At 41.2% G+C, this 18,259-nt stretch overlaps 1 protein-coding gene across 1 annotated transcript in view; it reads left to right on the plus strand.

Annotated features, from left to right (window-relative positions):
• The window catches only part of LOC306969136 (voltage-dependent T-type calcium channel subunit alpha-1I-like), a 460,402-nt gene that overhangs the window by 403,092 nt on the left and 39,051 nt on the right, over positions 1–18,259 (plus strand). The window contains 5 exon segments of the mRNA XM_079564736.1: positions 1,878–1,967; positions 2,880–3,072; positions 5,530–5,681; positions 8,065–8,174; positions 17,851–17,984. Coding sequence (XP_079420862.1) covers positions 1,878–1,967; positions 2,880–3,072; positions 5,530–5,681; positions 8,065–8,174; positions 17,851–17,984 — 679 coding nt within the window.

The following is an 18,259-nucleotide window of genomic DNA, read 5'->3' on the forward strand; positions in this document are numbered from 1 at the left end:
GCAACCAATCCATCATAGAAAAAGGAAGAAGGAAAACATTTTTTGGGGTTATCAAGTAAAAACTGTAATTTAAAGGGGCTAGATGCAAGTTAGCCATTTTATACTACTGCCACCTCAGATCATATGTGTAACTGCACCTTCTATATTAAGCTCCTGCATGACGGCACTTCAGACCTGAAGAAACACCTTTTTGAGTGACAGTGCAGGATTTTAGAGGCAGTTGTGGTGAACAGGTCTGAGCTCATTCTACACATTAGGACATGGCTGGAACATGTAGGGGGAGGAAAATACATAATTTTGGCATTTTTAAACTCTGTTTAGTCCCTTTAAGAGACTTTCTTCACCCCAAATTCTATGTCATTTACACACTATAACCTATTGCATGTAACTGATTTGAGGTTTCTGACACATTTATTTTAAAATATTGTTATATTTGGACATTAACTTCCTAAAATGTCCTGCGGTTTGACCTGTGGTGTAGCCTGGCTAACACCAAACTAAAATCACAAGCGAAATTTAGTCTGGGGACCACCAATTCATTTTCTCGTAGGAGAGGTGTGGTTTATGATCGTCCATAGTCGTTTATTGGGCGCTACGAATGTCTATTATGCGTCTGCACGTAGCCACAGCCAATCGTATCATCGTATGAGATTATGTATGACGTACCTGCTGTAAACTATTTAGAACGAGGTCTAAAGCTTGATCAAAAAATACCATTGCATCTGCTGCTGTCATGTTGGATCTGTAAATAAACTTTTTCTTTTTTAGCCGTAAATAAACTACAAGCTTCCGTATATGGAATAGCTCGTCATCGTCTTGCCGTCCCTCCTCGTTCTGTGATTGGTTCCCAAATCCATGCGAAAATTTCGACCATGGTCCCCAGGCTGCTGTGCAGTTCGAAATGATTCGAGCGCACACAGCAGCATGGCGTTAGCCAGGTTCCCTGTGATGCGTGTGTCCTTTAGTTTCACACTACTTTGTACTTTAAATGAAAAAATAAACTATTTTTTCTACTACAGCAAAGGATAATTATTTGTCTTGTTAAAAGAGTACACATTGTTTGAATAAATTTGGATAATTGTACAGGCAATAAAAACGACCACTTCTGATTGATCTTTTGTCAAAATATCATTAGAAAAGCAAAACGTTGCATGTAGTTTGCATTAAGGTCCCACTGACGATTGTATTACTTATAACTATATTTCTATTGATCATTACTTGTCAATGAATTTAAAGCAGTACTAAGTAACTTGTTTACCTTAATAAATCATTCCCGTAGTCCCTCTGGGGGCAATACAAGTGTTAATGGGATGATTGGGGGGCCTTTCATCTTACCCTGGTGTCTCTGGCCAGAAAAACACAAATGCAACTTCGCTGCCTCCGGGTCGGAGTCACCAATGCACACTAATGGAATCACGACGAAGAAGCTAACAGGACAAAGGGGAAAGCTAACTGCGAGCTAGCGCCACCTAAGCAGTATTTACAACCAAGTTTGAGTGAAAAAATGATCTCCATTGTGTAATTGGATGTACAATATCTCTCTCTCCCTTTGATTCTTCTGTCAGCGCAGTATTTACTCTCACGGACAATTAATGAGTAAAAAAACGTAACATGCTACGACACCTGCAGTGGCGCTTACGGGCATGAGTTTCCTAGCACTGCTTTAAGTAATTTTCATGTGTCGCACCGCAAGACATTTTCTTGATAACTGTTAGAAAAACTGAATTGAATTGAAAGATGTTGAAATGATGAAAAACAACTTAGTGTAACACCACTTAATGTCAAGTGTCCACATATTCAAACACAGAACCCTCGTGCAGTGAGTTTTAGCCACTCAAAAGTACAAATATCCTACTGTCTCCTCTCTTTCTGTCCAGGCTCTGATGTCGCTCTTCGTCCTTGCCTCCAAAGACGGCTGGGTGAACATCATGTACCACGGGCTGGATGCGGTGGCCGTCGACCAACAGGTGACTTTTCAAATAACCTCTTATCATCGTTGTTTTTGATTGACTGCGGAATTCTTCCGCAGTCAATTATTGGTTTTCATGTTCTTTATTATTATTCCTCTTCCATCTTTTTCCCGATTTTCTAGAGCTTTCAGCACCTTCATGCTTTGTGCAATTTATGCAAGTTATGCATCAAAATGTTCCGCATGTTGAGGAGAAGGGTGCTATTACTTTTGGGACTTCTGCAACTTACGGTTTTTCCGCAATCGGCCAAAATGTCTGAGATTTTTCCCATTGACTTATAATGGGGCTGCCGCAAATCCATGCTTTTCTGCACTTTTTTCTGCATTTTATGCAATTTCTGCACTTTGTGCATGTTTAGCTTATGCAACTTGTGGGTTTTGAGAAAAAATTGTCCTTCTGCAGTTTTCCAGTTTTTTTATACGAGAATTTGAAATTTTTGCATTAGTGTGTATGGGGGAATCCAGCCAATCGGGAGACTCCAGGCCTTTCAGCCATTTGTGCTTCTGCCAATCAAGCACTGAGGCCATTTCAACAGTTTGACCAGTTTATGGAATTTAAAAGTTTATGCAATATGAACAATTTATGCAAAGTAAACACTTTATGGAATTTAACCAGTTAATGCATTTTAAAGCGTTTATGCAACTTAAGAGTTTATGCCATTTAGGATTTATGAATTTTAAAGAGTTTATGCAATTTACATAATTTATGCAAATTAACCCATTCATGCATTTTACCACTTTATGCAAATTCGATTATGCAAATTAAGCAATTTATGCAATTTGCACAGTTTATGCAATTTCTGCATTCGCTTCCCGCAATTCCGCAGTCAATCGCAATGGCGCAGCCATTGCATTTCTAGTTTTTAATTATTGTTTTAAACGTTTCACTCTCTTCATGTTTCCCGTGCAGCCGGTCACCAACAACAACCCGTGGATGCTGCTGTACTTCATCTCCTTCCTGCTGATCGTGAGCTTCTTCGTGCTGAACATGTTCGTGGGCGTGGTGGTGGAGAACTTCCACAAGTGCCGGCAGCACCAGGAGGTGGAGGAGGCCAAGAGGCGCGAGGAGAAGAGACAGAAACGAATGGAGAAGAAGAGGAGGAGTAAGCGGTTTATGTTCACTACTAAAACTGACCTTTCTCCATCTCAAGAGCTCAAAATGCTTGTCCTTAACCTGCTGATGGTGCTTTCAAAGTCCGGACACCTTCAGTGGACTCATTTTGTCTTTAAAAATAGATAGTGGTTAATGTTTGGTAGTTATTGTCACTCTCGTCTGAGCCAGAGTAAATATAATACTTCCTACTCTCATACATGTGTTTTGCAAACTCCAGACCTGTAGGTGGCACTGTGATATCCGCAGGGGATGTAGTTTAATTTGAAAATAAACCATATGCTCCTTATTTAATCATTAGCGGTGCAATGAATGTAATGTTAAGTCAATTTGTGTGTATTTGACCTTGTAGTGCGGCTGTGTGAGTGGTCAGCAGGGCGCCTTTAGCTTTAATCTCAGTGGTCTCTACAAAGCTCCAGGACCAATTGTTTAGTAGTTTAGTGAAAACTTTCCAAACAATTGATCCCAGAGCGTCCTAGAGACCACTGTGATCGAAGGTTAAGGTCAAATACACACAAATATATTCAGAAAAAGTTGCATAATACACCTTTACGTTATCAACCCCCCTTGGGAAAATTTGTTCTGTTCATTTGACCCAGCCTTAATGCTACTGGAGCAACCCTTAGGAGTCCCTTTTTTCCGATTTTCACTGTGTCACTCGAAACAATCGTTAACACTTTATGTGTTGGTGCAGGTATCAAGAAGTAAAGGTATTTTTAATCATAAAAATGCAAGATTTGATAAAGGTGCACAACGTGTAAAAAGGGGGGGGAAAGTGTCTCACTTAAAGGAACAGGCTTTCCATGCTGAGATCTTACCGGAGCTTGGACAAGTTGATGTGTAACTGTCTGGTCTTTGTGCGTGTGCTCAGTCAAATAGACCAAAGACGTTGTTAGCCTTTAGCCTCTCTCAGCATATTCCTATGGCTCCAAACTGGGGTGAAGTTAGAAGTGACCAATCTCTTCCACGTTTTCCCTATTTAAATATAATTACGTGAAAAGTTACACAGTCCAAGTATAGTCACACAAAATTAAACATGTTGATTTCCTAAGCCGATAAAAAAGGGTTTTATATTGAAAGGCGAAATAACCCCTAATAACCCCTAACCCCCTTTACTTTACGACTTTACGTAAGAACATATCTCAGTATGTAAATATGGTGACCCATTCCTTTAAGATTACAGCCTGTGCTGAGGGGTAGTTACACATGAGTTATGGGGTATTTGCGCGTTAGCTATGCGGCCATTTTCCTCAATTTATGAAACTTTAAAAAGCTGGAACATCGATTTGACTGCCACAACACCTGGAACTACATGTAGTACACTTTTGTTACACTTTGTACCCGTTGTAACACTTAAACAACGCACTTTGATTACCTGTACTTACATGTGTAATTACTAGTGGTGGGACTTTAACGTGTTCATTTCTTAACGCAATTAATCGTATTTCCCCCCAAGCAGGAACCTTTCTATTTGCGTGTTTCTGGTACGCCCGTATATCTGACGCACATCGGCCCTCAACAGCAATGGACGGAAACGCTTCACTCGGCCCGTTGAGGACTCAATTTTGTTTTTAAAACATCCTGATGGGACAATAGATAGCTGTACTGCTGTGTGCAGGTTGTGTTTAAAAGAGTTCTCCTTCCGCCGTAGTTACTCAAGTCTAAAACACCATCTCAATGAAAAACATGTTGGGGCAAACACAGTGACGTCCTCGATGCTAATGTTAGCGTTAACCTCAACAAACGCTCCAGCCAGCCCACTCGGAGCCACAATAACCCTAACCCTTGTCACTTTGATTTTTGTTTACAGCAATTGTTAAACACTTAAAGGTGCTGTTTTATGGCCCTTTTGCTTTATTTATTTCTATCTTTCATATAAATGTGGCAATATTATTACTGTTTAATGGACTCTACAAGTTACATGAGTGATCAGAGTTCCTAAAACAGCTAAATAGCTATAAATGCACTTTGCCTTTGTTACTTCAATAACAATACAGATTAACAATAATACATACATTTGTTGTTGAACTCGTGTCTCTATCTAATTATTGAATAATTTAGGTGCAAAAAAGTGTTGTTTTTGGTTTTCGATTAAAATGCGATTAATTGCGATTAATAATTTACAGGCCTGCAATAAACTCGATAATTTTTTTTTATGGAGTCCCACCACTAGTAATTACTAATTCTTGCTCCCTGTACCTACACATGGAACTTGCGGGCTGTAATCTTAAGTGTTAGCAAAGCACCCGAGTGTTAGCTGTAGATGCTATAACTAGCTTAAACCGGCAAGATACATACAATATTCTGGTCAACTTTTCCTTTTTGAAAATGTTGTGATTTACATACAGGTGTATTCATTTGCAATAAACATAATTAAACCTGCAATGAAAGGAAAAAAATAAAATGTTGGAGTAATATTTGCCCTTTGTGTGATCTTAACGTCCCGCAGAAGCCCAGCAGCTGCCCTACTACTCCAGCTACGGCCGCGTGCGCCTCATGGTCCACACCCTGTGCACCAACCACTACCTGGACCTCATCATCACCTTCATCATCTGCATCAACGTCATCACCATGTCCCTGGAGCACTACGACCAGCCGCACGTGAGTGACAGCCATTAGCGCAAGTCGGGCTAGCATTAGCGCCGGGGTTCGTCCCCCCCTCCCTCCCGCTAGCTTGACGTCGTCGCCGATACATGCTAGCAGTCGAGAGTATTACGGCGAGTGAAAACAAAACAATGACACGGAGATAAATATCCGTTTTAACCTTTAAAAGTGAGCCCGTTATCCCGGGCGTGAAACAAATATCAGAAGTCGGCGCCGTGTTTTGTCATCTGCTGCTCTGACATTTAGCTAGCTCGCCCACTCGCTACAGCGTTTGGTATTTTCACATGGATACGATTACTGACGGGAATGCAGTTAGCAACAAACAAGAGGGGGATGGGTCAAGATATATGTTGTTGTTTTTTATATTTATCATACTTACATACTAAAGGCACTATACCTGATTTTTTTTTTCTAGTAATGGAACGAAATTTGCTATGTCGTCCTTTAGTATATTGTAAACTCAGACATTTGTGGGGAAAAGAACACTGTACCTCTATTTGTAAAGCATTTGTAGCCATTTCATGAATTTGCAGGCTAGTTTTCCAGCATTTCTGTGAAAATGACCGTGTGCCGATAAACGCGTCCCTATGGAAAAATCGGGATTCTACAAATATGTGAGGAAAGTTATGAGATGAGTTTGGACCACAACTAGCATTTTCATTTTGTGGCTTCCTCTTTCAGTGTTTGCTATCAAAGATCAGGCCTGTTAATATAGTTTAGCCTGTTAGTTTAGATCTACAAACATCTTCTTCTGAGACACTGAACAGTGAAGAGGCACCAAGAGCCCCCACACCTGCAGCACGGAGGAGGCGTCACAAGAGGAGCTACAGGAAACAACAAAAGGGACCAACGAGGAGATGGTGATAGACTGTGGAGGGAGCTGTGCAGGAGGAAGAGGAAGGACGAGGTGGAGCTGACCAGTGCAGGACACCACGCTCTGAGACGGGGACAAGCCCAGGAGGCGGTGCACCGTTTCAGATGATCAGAGGAGACAGAGCTACAGTTTCTCCATCCTCCAAGGTCATGCGGGTGGAGTGGCTGAAGGACAACGAGATCCTCGACCTGGCCGAGGACAGGAACTTCTACATCACCGTGGACCACCTGATCATCAAGCAGGCGCGTCTGTCCGACACGGCCAACTACACCTGTGTGGCCAAGAACATCGTGGCCAAGCGCCGTGGTCATCGTCTACGGATTTCCCATCAACCAGTGCTCCTCCTGTGACCAAAACAGTGAAGATGGCGGCCGCGACACAACGATCTTTCACCAAAGAAAAAAAAGAGTGGAAAAAGAGTGGTGCGCACTGAATGGGTGCTACTGCCGGATGCTCTCTCATCGAATGCAATTTCTCCATCTGTGAGATCAATAAAGTACCATCATCATCAAAGGACGATCCTCCATGTGACTGCTCTTGTTTTTAAGTTTTACAAGTATTGTGTTAAAGTTGTATCGTTCCACTGTTGTCTTATTGTTAACTGTTATTTACCTTGTATGTTTTAATAGGTCTCTCTTGGAAATGAGACATTGAGTCTCAAGAGACCACCTGTATAAATAAATAAACTTTTCTTTTTTTTTTATAAAAAAAAGAATCTTTTTGCCCTATTTTTTAAAAAGAAAAAAATCCCTCAATTTTTGCTCTTTATTATTTATAATAATTCACTATTTCCCCCCATTTGTTTTCCCAATTTATTTCCCATTTTTACCGATTTTCTGCCCCTCTTTTCTTATTTTTATTTGATTAAATTACACAATTTCCCCCCCAATTATACCCCATTTTTACCCACATTTCCTGACATTGGAGATGAACCCGATATTATATATGTGTAGATCTTCCACACATTATTGTTCTGTCTTCTGGTTTTTAGATGACAAGTATTTTATAGGTACTGTATGATACAAGGAATAATCAAAGTATTTTATCAAAAACCAAGTAAAAGTACTGATATTGAAAGAAATTCAACGGTGCCTCGTTGTGTTTCCCCAAAAGCACAACATCCCCATCTTTATTGCATTTTTCCCCTTTTCTCAAACAGTGACAGACTCAGGAAGTTGAATTTAAACTGTCAACTCATTTCTAGCTCTCAGAAACCCTTCACATGCAGACAATATGCAGACGTCAGCGCAGACTGTTTGTTTAATCACATTTGAAATTGAGATTTCACAAAAGGCTGCACTCCGGCTGTAAACAAGAGGCGCACGCAGCAACTGGAGGAATCCTGTGTAGATTAGAAGTGCATTGTGGGAGTTCTTCCTGTAATCTGTTTTTTGCCTTGGGCTCAGTCTGTTGTTTGTTTAAGAAAAAACAATGGGAACACACGGGCTCTTGCGGGCCCAGATATGAACACAATGACTCTCTCTCTCTCTCTCTCTCTCTCCACAGTCCCTGGATCTCGCCCTGAAGTACTGCAACTACTTCTTCACCTCCACGTTTGTGCTGGAGTCTGTGCTCAAACTCACCGCCTTTGGCTTCCGGCGCTTCTTCAAGGAAAGGTACAGTGTTTGCTCTACAGTCGGCGTCTCCGTCTCTGTTTGTGGCTGCGCTGAGTTCAACCTGCTTTTGTTTTGTTTTTTCTTCTCTCATTCGCACTTACCCTTGAGACTTTGATCTCTACAAACACCTTCTGGGATTCTTGTTTTAGTTTAACCGTTCGTATTTCTCTCCAGTGCTAATGCTAAAGCTGCAGGGCCTGAAATGTGCAAATTTAACTTAAACTGAAAAAACAAAGTCAAAATGAAAACTATTCTTTTCGCTATCAAAATATCTCTTTTTCCCTAAAACTTCAGCCCTAGACTCTCAATATTCTAGTCAAAATACAGAATCATATTTGTATATTGTCCTGTTATGTATAGCCAGGAAGGAATAAATCTATCCAGCCCTTCTTGAGAGTTAAATTGAGCTCCACCTAACTCAGTCAAGATCCCATTCAAAATCTCTATTGACTTGAAATACTAAAATATTAAGAGTTTATAATAAAGTCGGACATGACAGGCTGCTCCACAGGAAAGCTCATCTCATTGGTCAAAGTGATGGCACCGGGGATTCTGATTAGTTGTGGAGATCAGGAATGGGTGGGACTTTAGAACAATATTCGCATTATGCAGCTTTTTTTAATATTTGAATGCATTTTCAATCAATCGAAATGTATTTATATTTATATAGCACTTTGCAACAACACCAGGAAGACCAAAGCTTCACAGAAAGACAAAACCATCTAAAACACCTGGACATGAATCAGTGCGTTCAAGGTGTTAAAAGCCAGTTTGAAGAGATGAGTCTTAAGGGACTGATCTGTGAGACACGCAGACTGAGGGGCAGCTGCTCCACAGTTTAGGCGCTGTAACCATAACCATTCCACCGAGCTTTACCCAAATCTAAAAGCTAAAAAGAAAAGCATCAAAATAGCGAGAAAAAGAGGATGAAAACAAAACAAAAACGTGAGAAAAACACAACAAAAATGATAGAAAAAACAATTAAAAAAACAACAAAAATGTGGCGATGCGGCGAAAAGTTTCCGTCATTTTTGTAGGCCTTAGCTTTCAAATGAGGCGTTACATTGTTGATCTCCAGCCGAGAAGCTTTTAGATTTGGGTAAAGCCCAGTATAAAAAAAACATGAGTCTAAAAGGAATTCCCTGGAGTATGGTGCACCACAAGGGTCACTTTTGGGACCAATATTATTTGTTATTTATATTAATGATTTTGCTTCTGTTTTTTACGACCACCTTTCCCGTTCTTTTTGCTGATGATACCGATCAAAAAAATAAGAGTCCAGGGCTGTTTTTCAGTCCCAGTCCGCCCCTGGGTATGGGTGGTTGGCACTGACCCTTTACGTTCCGTATGGCGCTCCGGGACCAAGGACAATGTTGCTCCAAACGCGTCATCGTCACTTGCGTGAGGGCGCTGCTTATACAAAAGGATGTTGACTGAGGTGTGGTTTATTACAAACAGTGCAGAGTGCTGCTCTCCTATAGCAGCCTCACATTCTTTTCCTCGTTTATATCTCGCTGCCTCGTGTTCTTTCTTTAGCATTTTGTAGTGATGGGCGAGTGAAGCCTTGTAACGCTTTGAGGCTTTCCAGCAAAAAAGTGTTGTACGCTTCGAAGTCTCTGAGCTGTTTCATTCTGTTTGAACACTGACCTCTTGTGGACAAACTTTATTATTGTGACTTATAAACTGAAGCACCAACACAATAATGTGGAAGAGAAGTTTCAAACAGATGTGTGGCAGTTTTATTATTTGCAGCCTGATATAAATAAGAGTCATTTTCTTTGTAACGTGGGTCTGAGCTTCACGGAGCTCCAGTGGGCGGGGCCTCAGTCACCTGTGGCTCTGCTGCTCAAAGGCAGGACATCAATGCGTGATCTTTATGTTTCATTCATAGCCGCATTGAGTTGCCTTGTGTACGAAATGCGCAGTATAAATAAGTTGCCTTGCCTTGCCTAATTTAATCAGAGCTAATTTTGGCACTATTTGCTGTAGATGGCGCTCCTTACGTTTCCCTCGCCTGATCAGCTCCACGCCTGCAGGACTTTGTAAAGAATAAGAAAATATACAACATATAAAATGTATTCTGGTTCACAGCCACTTTCTCCACATGACCGCAGTTAAATGAGAAATGGGGGAAATACAGCACACTTATTTATCTATCACTAATGATTTACCTCACTGTATGGATGAGGAAACATCCGTTGTTTAGCGCCGTTAAAGGCAGCTCAGTGAGACGCTCTGAGCCGATGACCCTCTTTAAGACACGATACGCAACTCACAGAATGAAGCCGTTTGAGACAGTCACGTGACCAGGTGTTACTGAAAGAGGCTCTGACGCAGTGTTTCGAAGCATCTGCTTCAGGAAGAGCGACACAAGCTCCGGAGCGCCTAGCTTTTTGGCTCCATCACATCAGCATTATGGGCTTTCTGGGGAGCCGCAAGATCTCACATTGGGCCCCCTTATGCAGAAAAAGGTTACATGATAGTCTGCATGTAGAAACACACTATCGGGTCCAAATTGTCTTTTAGGGTTCCTGGTAGGTTTCCTGGATGGTTTATATGCGTATGTATGCGTTCCATCAGCAGAGAAAACCTACCAGAAACCCTGAAGAGAAAAATCAGGTACAGGGCCTTTAAATTTACAATTGTGTGTTTTATGCCCACGAGTTCCCACTGTTCCCATAGTCCTTTTAAGCTCATAATATGTGGAGCTCCAATGTCCCGCCCACACACTGAAATTAGCTTGAGCTATAATCCTGCATTTTAAGTATACTGTACTTTGTGTAAATGCATTGTCCCTTTTAAATAAATAAATACAAAAAAAAAAATACAAATACACTGCGTCAAAGCTCTGTCCAGTTCCTAAAGTACAGCCCTGATTCGATTCTCCCATTGACCTTTTGAGAAAATGAGAGTTTAAACATGCTGATCAGCTCCTGACCATAACCTTTACATTTTCCAAAAGTCTGAGGTAAAATGCGTAGGATTTTCACTTCCGGATTTCCTGGGGTGCCGCGGTGGCGTAGCCGCTGTTTGAGCGCCGTCGCTCTTAAGGCAGCGCGCTCACTCACGCTCGCTAATGGGTTTGTGGAAGAAACATCGCCCAAATTAGCTTCACAAATTCACAGCTTAATGATCAGGGCTCTCAGCGCTCGGAACATAATCTCTCTCTCTCTCTAGAATAACATCCGATATGAACAGTGTCATAACAAGGCGCCATGTTGTTTCATGTGCGAGCGCTGTACAAATCCCCCTTTGATCAGCCGACAGAAGCAGCTTTGATGGGATACAGTGGATCGAGAAGTACATCCCATCCTTTAGGCGTGTTCTTTATATGTGCCAAGCCTCATTTTTGTCGAAGAAGCACATTTGACAACAGCTATCCTATTAAAGCGGCGATGTGGGAATGTGTCTGTGAGCTCAAACAAAGTCAACTTTCTGAGCTTTTCTCTGTGTTATGACGTGTGTGTGTTATATATGGCGTTAACTCGTCAAAAGGTTTGGGAGTTCACCCGTTTTAAGGTAGCTTTTAAATTGCCTTTGTGACAAAATATCGATCTGTTCTAAACTGGTTTCAGAGTTCTTAACTTAACTCTTAACTCCCACCTGAACCGAGCACATTTTCTCCAGTTTGGCTTTATCCCAGTCCAAAAGCTTCTGGAAAAAAAGCTGTGAAAATAGCAACAAAACTGAGACGAAAACAATGATGGAAATGTGACAAAAAAGTGAGAAAACATTGACAATAAAGTGACGAAAAATTGATGAAAAAATGACAAAAATGTGACAAAATGTGACAAAAAATGACAAAAATGTGATTAAAAATTGACGAAAAAATGACAAACATGTGACAAAAAAACAACAAAAATGTGATTAAAAAATTGACAAAAAATAACAAAAAATGACGAAAAAATGACAAAAATGTGACAAAAAAACTACAAAAATGTGATAAAAAATTTGACAGAAAAATGAGAAAAATGTGATGAAAAAATGACAAAAATTGACGAAAAAATGACAAAAATGTGACAAAAAAATAACAAAAATGTGATAAAAAATGTGACAAAAAAATGACAAAAATGTGATAAAAAATTTGACAAAAAAATGACAAAAATGTGACAAAAAAATGACAAAAGTGTGACAAAAAAATGACAAAAATGTGACAAAAAAATGACAAAAATGTGACAAAAAAATGACAAAAATGTGACAAAAAAATGACAAAAATGTGACAAAAAAATGACAAAGGTGTGACAAAAAAATGACAAAAGTGTGACAAAAAAATGACAAAAAAGTAACAAAAATTAATTGAATTGAATTAAAAGTTGAATACCCAACAATAAAATGATAAATGAAAAAAAAATCTGATGACGTGAGGAAAACGATCCTCTCGGTTCAGGCGGGAGTTAAGAGGTTAATCAAACTTTTGTCATCAGCTCATAATCTACTCATCCTTGCCTCTGAATCTCAAATGAGGAGAGAACGAGCTGATGATGGGGGTTCTCACGCACCCACATATCAGTCTGTATCTGTCCCTCTCTACAAACACCTACAAACGGGACAAATAAGATATGTTCTATTTGTATAAGGATGCCTGCTGCAGATGTAAAAGCCTCTGAATATTTGTGTAGCAGCGCCAACAGAAAAAAAACATGACCTTTGCTTTATGAGGTGAGTAGGATCCAAACGGGTCATGGCGTTTCTTTTGTACCTCTTGTTTTTGCCAGTTTGTTCCTCACTTGCGACAGAGAGAGCGCCGGCACTTTATTCGAGCCACTTAAAGCACTGGACATGACCCCAAACCCTTTGGCTACAGTCGTGTGTGCTGTGGATTCAGGTTTGGACCAAGGGCGATTTTCGGGTTCCAACTTAAGAACAACTTACCGAACATTTGTGATTCCCTGTAATATGATGCATTTTAGATGAACTCATTACACGGCAACACAATTGCAAAAATACGTTTATTCAAATGAGGCATTATTTATTAAAACAATGTGTAAGATGCTAATCAGATTGTGATCAATTAATAGGAAATATAAAAAAACAAAAACAATAATGACATAAAAACCTGTCATTTGCATATGACATGTGTGTTAGTGATTCTCAGTGGAGCAGCCCCTGGTCCTCTGCTGCCTGTGCTCCTGCAGCTTCAATCAATCAAACTTTATTTATAAAGCGCTTTTCATACCGAAAGGTATCACAAAGTGCTTTACAGATTACACAATTTAAAACAATACGCCTGGCACAACCTCTCATATATATATTTCATATATTAGGATTAAATAAATAGATTAGTCAGTTAAAGGCTAAGCTAAAAAGGTGGGTCTTGAGCTGCTCTTAAAAACATGAACGTTCTCCTCAGGTCTGAGCTCCTCCTCAGCCCTGAGCTCCTCCTCAGCCCTGAGCTCCTCCTCAGGTGGTTCCAGAGGCGAGGGCCGTAATATTGGAAAGACGCCTCACCACGAGTCTTTTTGTTGACTTTAGGAATAACTAGGAGACCCCTGCTGGAGGAGCGAAGGGGCCGTGAAGGTTCATAAGGTAAAAGCAGTTCTGAAAGATAAGAAGGACCAAGACCATTAAGACATTTAAAAACCATTAAAAGAACTTTAAAATCGATCCAGAAACACACGGGGAGCCAATGCAGCGAGTCCTCTCACAGACACAGGGCTGTGACACAGGCTGCAAACTAAAGTCTGAAACCTCTGTCAGGACTTCTAGCCTGTTGTTTTACTGTGTGATGCGTCGTGAGTCGCTCGCTACACGCTAGTGAATGCACAAACATATCTGTTTATCTCATCAGCTGTGTAAGTCCGTGTAGGGCCTGTATGAGATGGATTTTCAAAAACTAAAAACTGGCCAAAAGCTATGGATGTGGAGAGCCTCTTTATAGCGTCTGCAAAGTTCATACAATCATTATTTACTCCGTATGCGCGGTTGGAGACAGCAAACTTTAAACTCCATGCCAGGTAGAGACGATGGAGCAGAGTCTGAGGCGACAGCGCTGTGAGGAGAGGGGGCGGAGCTCAGCTGCAGCAAGCCAGACATCAACACTAAATCATTTAGTGAAGAGGGGTGCTTTATGTTTTATATTTGTAAATGAGCATATTATATTAAAGCAGAACTAAGTAACTCATGCCCGTCGAGGCCATAACCGCCACTGCAAGTGTCGTAGCATGTTGTGGTTTTTCGGTGAGAAAAGACAAAGGGAGAGAGGGATATTGTACATCCAATTACACAATGGAGATATTTTTTCAAACTTGGCTGCAAACACTGTTTAAAGGTATATGGAGGATTTTCACGGATTTTAGGAAAGAACCGCCCTCTCCACGTTTTAAAAAAATGCGCATGCGCAACGCTCTACCTGCCTCCGAGGAGGAAGAATCTCCCCAAAAACACTCTGGTCTTGTTTCTCTCTTCTGAAGCCTTTCTCTTCTTCTCATACACTTCGAAGACACTTTTTCTCTTGCCCCTCTGCCATTTTCAAACGACTCGGTGCGTTCTGCGAGCAGCAATGAATGGCTAACAGCGTAACTCACATAGGCTTGAAAGTGGCGAGCGCGCACGACCTCCTTACGTAGGCATATCACCAGAATGATTGACAATTAGGAGGACCAATCGTCTTGATGATCCACCCGGAAATAGAACATCCTCCGCTATACCTTTAAGTAGCGCTAGCCCGCAGTTAGCTTTGCCTGTTAGCCAGTTAGCTTCTTCATCATTCGTCAGGAAAGTTGCAATTGTGGTTTTCTGGTCAGAGACACCAGGGAGAGATGAAAGATCCTCCAATCATCCCATTAACACTTGTATCACCCCCAGAGGGACTACGGAAAGGGTTTATTACGGTAAACAAGTTGCTTAGTTCTTCTTTAAATCAACCAAGAAAATATATTATAGCAGTCATTTTTCACCGTTTTTCGGCCTGATATTTTTAAGGGGGGCTTGAATAATTTTTAGGGGTGTCACTTCTAAAATAGGCCTGGCCTCGCCCCTGGTTTGGACCCAGTACATTCTCAAACAGCACGTTTGAACGCCCAAACATTTGCTGCAGAGTTAGCCGAGCTAACATTCGCAAACAAATGATCATTAGCTACACTAGCTTTGTGCACACAGATGGAAACGCATCACATAAGGAGTCGTGGCCGAGCAGAGGGGGAAGAAAACCTCTCATGGGAATCACAAGTTCCCCCTTCTGTTTTCTGGCTATAAACATTTATCACACACAAAGTCAAGCCACAATCTGGTCCATATGGATAGCAAATTGTTCTGTAGAAGCAAAAAAAAACGGCACTCGTTGCTAACGTTTCATATGTAGCATGACGCTAACGTAGCTTCCTGGTTAACATTATTTTTTAAGTATTTATGGGCTGCTGAACCACTTTGCTCCTCTCCATTTCTCTGTATCTTTATTTAGTCCAAAATATATATTCATAATTCAGTTTTGGTTAAAGCAACAGGTGGAGAAATAGGAGACAGTTAAGTTTTTTATCTTCTTCTTCTTGTTCCCCCCCTCTGGCTTCTTCGTGACCATGTGGGCAATTTCAAAGATGGCGTCTGTATCTCTATTAGAACCAATGGCAACTAAATTAGAGTGTTTTGTTTTTCTGGCTCACCTCCCTCCATCCATCCAGAGTTGTGTTTCTTGTTGTGTTTTGGCGCTTCCGCACAAATGTACTAATTTGAAAATATACCCTTACTCACAATTAGCTTCTTACCATATTTCTGTTTCTAAAAGATGCAAACATGCTAGCGGTTAGCCTAGCTAGACGCCGCAGCTCCGTATTCCACTCAAGCCACGAATTATAAAAACATTTCCATCAAACAAACTCGGCTGTATAATGGGATGGGAGACTACAGTGCTTTATGCGCATGTGCAGTTCAAACATGGGCAAATTGTGAAAGGTAAACAAATGAGGGTAAGACATGATTTATTTTAAGGATTAAGTGAATTTCTCAGTCCATTGGCGCTTGATCCCTTTTCCTGTTGTGTCAGCAGAAGCCCGAGCGACGCCGCGGTGCGTGTAGTGATTTATAGACTGGACCGAAGTTTATAGAAGTTGGTCGATTGAAGAGAAAAGGCAGGTGCTGGTGGTGTGTGTAACAGTTCCTCCGGGCGGCTTTGGCGTGGATAGGAATTAGCGCGGCAACAATAGCCCGGGTTCGATTCAAGAGACGGCATGTGCTCCGGCGTCTCTCATTAAAGCCAAAACATGCAGAGTAGGCTAATCCGGCCCGCTAGGTGATCCTGACCCGAGACACTGGCTCAAGATCTCTCAAGTTTGAACAGGGCCAGAGGCGGTGGGCGCTCGTGTTGGATTTGGTTTTGTAGTGAAGGCAATTTAAGGCGAGACACTGCAGGTGAACAGGGAAAAAGTAATTATTAGAGAAATTAATTTGAAACGTTTGCGTTGTATGCATAAAAATAATAATAATGGATAGAGCCAGATTTGGATGGATGGTTTAAAGCAGAACTAAGTAACTTTTTTACATTAATAAATCCGATTTGTCGTCCCTCTGGGGATAATACAAGGGTTAATGGGATGATTGGGCGGGCTGGTGTCTCTGGCCAGAAAACTACACTTGCAACTTTCCCTGCTGCTGACCCAGCAGCCCCAATACACACTAATGGAAAACATCTCTCTCACTGCTCCCAGTTGTCCACAAAATCACTTTTGGCTCACATTTCTGAGGTTTATGACATGGTACAAGTAAGTCCTGACTGTATTCTGTCTACAGCTTTCGGTTTGTTGATGAATACTTTGCAAAACGTTGTTATTTGGTTTATCACGAGCCAAAGAAGCTAACAGGCTAACGGGCAAAGCTAACTGTGGGCTAGCACCACTTTAGCAATGTTTACAGCCAAGTCTGAGCGGAAGAAAAACATCTCCATTGTGTAGTTGGGTTGTGGCTGAGAGTGTTTACTCTCACGGACAATTAATGGGTAAAAAAAGCTACATGCCACGACAGCTGCAGTGCCGCTTATGGCCTCTAGGCGCAAATATTACGTAGTTCTGCTTTAATTTTGTTGAGACATTAGTTTCAACATTGTAATGTCTTTATTAGCTTTTGAATAACCTGAGAAAATTGCAAAAAAAATAAATTTCGTCTTGTTTTTTGTGATTGTGATTCCACCCCAATTTTAGTCACGTGGCTGTCCCCCAGTGGTACTCTGAATGTCGGGGAAACATGACTTCCCTCACCCATTATTTTAGAAGTTTATGCATTTTTAGTGTATCAAATATAAAAATCTCAAATTGAATCGAAATGCAACATTTATCAGAAAAATCGCAGGTTTTTGTCAAAATTGTGCAGCCGCTACGACAGCAAGCTACCACTCAAATAAGAACTGAATTTCTTAAATATCATGTAAAATGCTGCATTTTTCCCACAATGTAGTGTTGAATAAACATTAAATATACCTTTAAAGCTGAAATCTGTACTTCTTCTATCCTTTTGTAGAAGATAAATATTACTCCCCGTCTTTAAAGGTTTTATTTTGTTGCTTTGTTCGGAGGCGCTTGGACAGTTTCATATTCAGCACCACGTAGCGCTCGCAGACTTCCCGCAGAGCGCCGCTCACTCCGCCGGCTCCTTTTGTTTACTCCTGCTTAACGCTTGGTCACAAAGGTCATGCTAAGATTTTCCTTTCCTTCTTCGTCCGTACTGTGCCTGTGCGTGTGCGTGTGTCCAGGTGGAATCAGCTGGACCTGGCCATTGTGCTGCTGTCGGTCATGGGCATCACCCTGGAGGAGATAGAGATCAGCGCCGCGCTGCCCATTAACCCCACCATCATCCGCATCATGAGAGTGCTGAGGATCGCTCGAGGTAGGACAGCACGAAGCCCGACCTTCACGCCGCGACGAGGAGTCACAGGCGCCGGCCCCCGGGGCGGTCGGATGTCCAGTTCGGCCACCAAATAAAAACACACAGGGATTATAAAGTGATAGCATTAAAGGCCTCATAAACGATTTGTCCCTTAAATCATGGGTCAAACGAAACAGGGATGAGTTTAAAAGCACGTTTTGCTCAAGTAACTACTACTACTAAATTGTTTTAAATATGCATGTTTTTCATGTACAACACTGTAGTTCAGACAAGTC

Source organism: Gobius niger (genome assembly GCF_951799975.1).
Source record: "Gobius niger genome assembly, chromosome: 10".
Taxonomy (NCBI): Eukaryota; Metazoa; Chordata; class Actinopteri; order Gobiiformes; family Gobiidae; genus Gobius; species Gobius niger.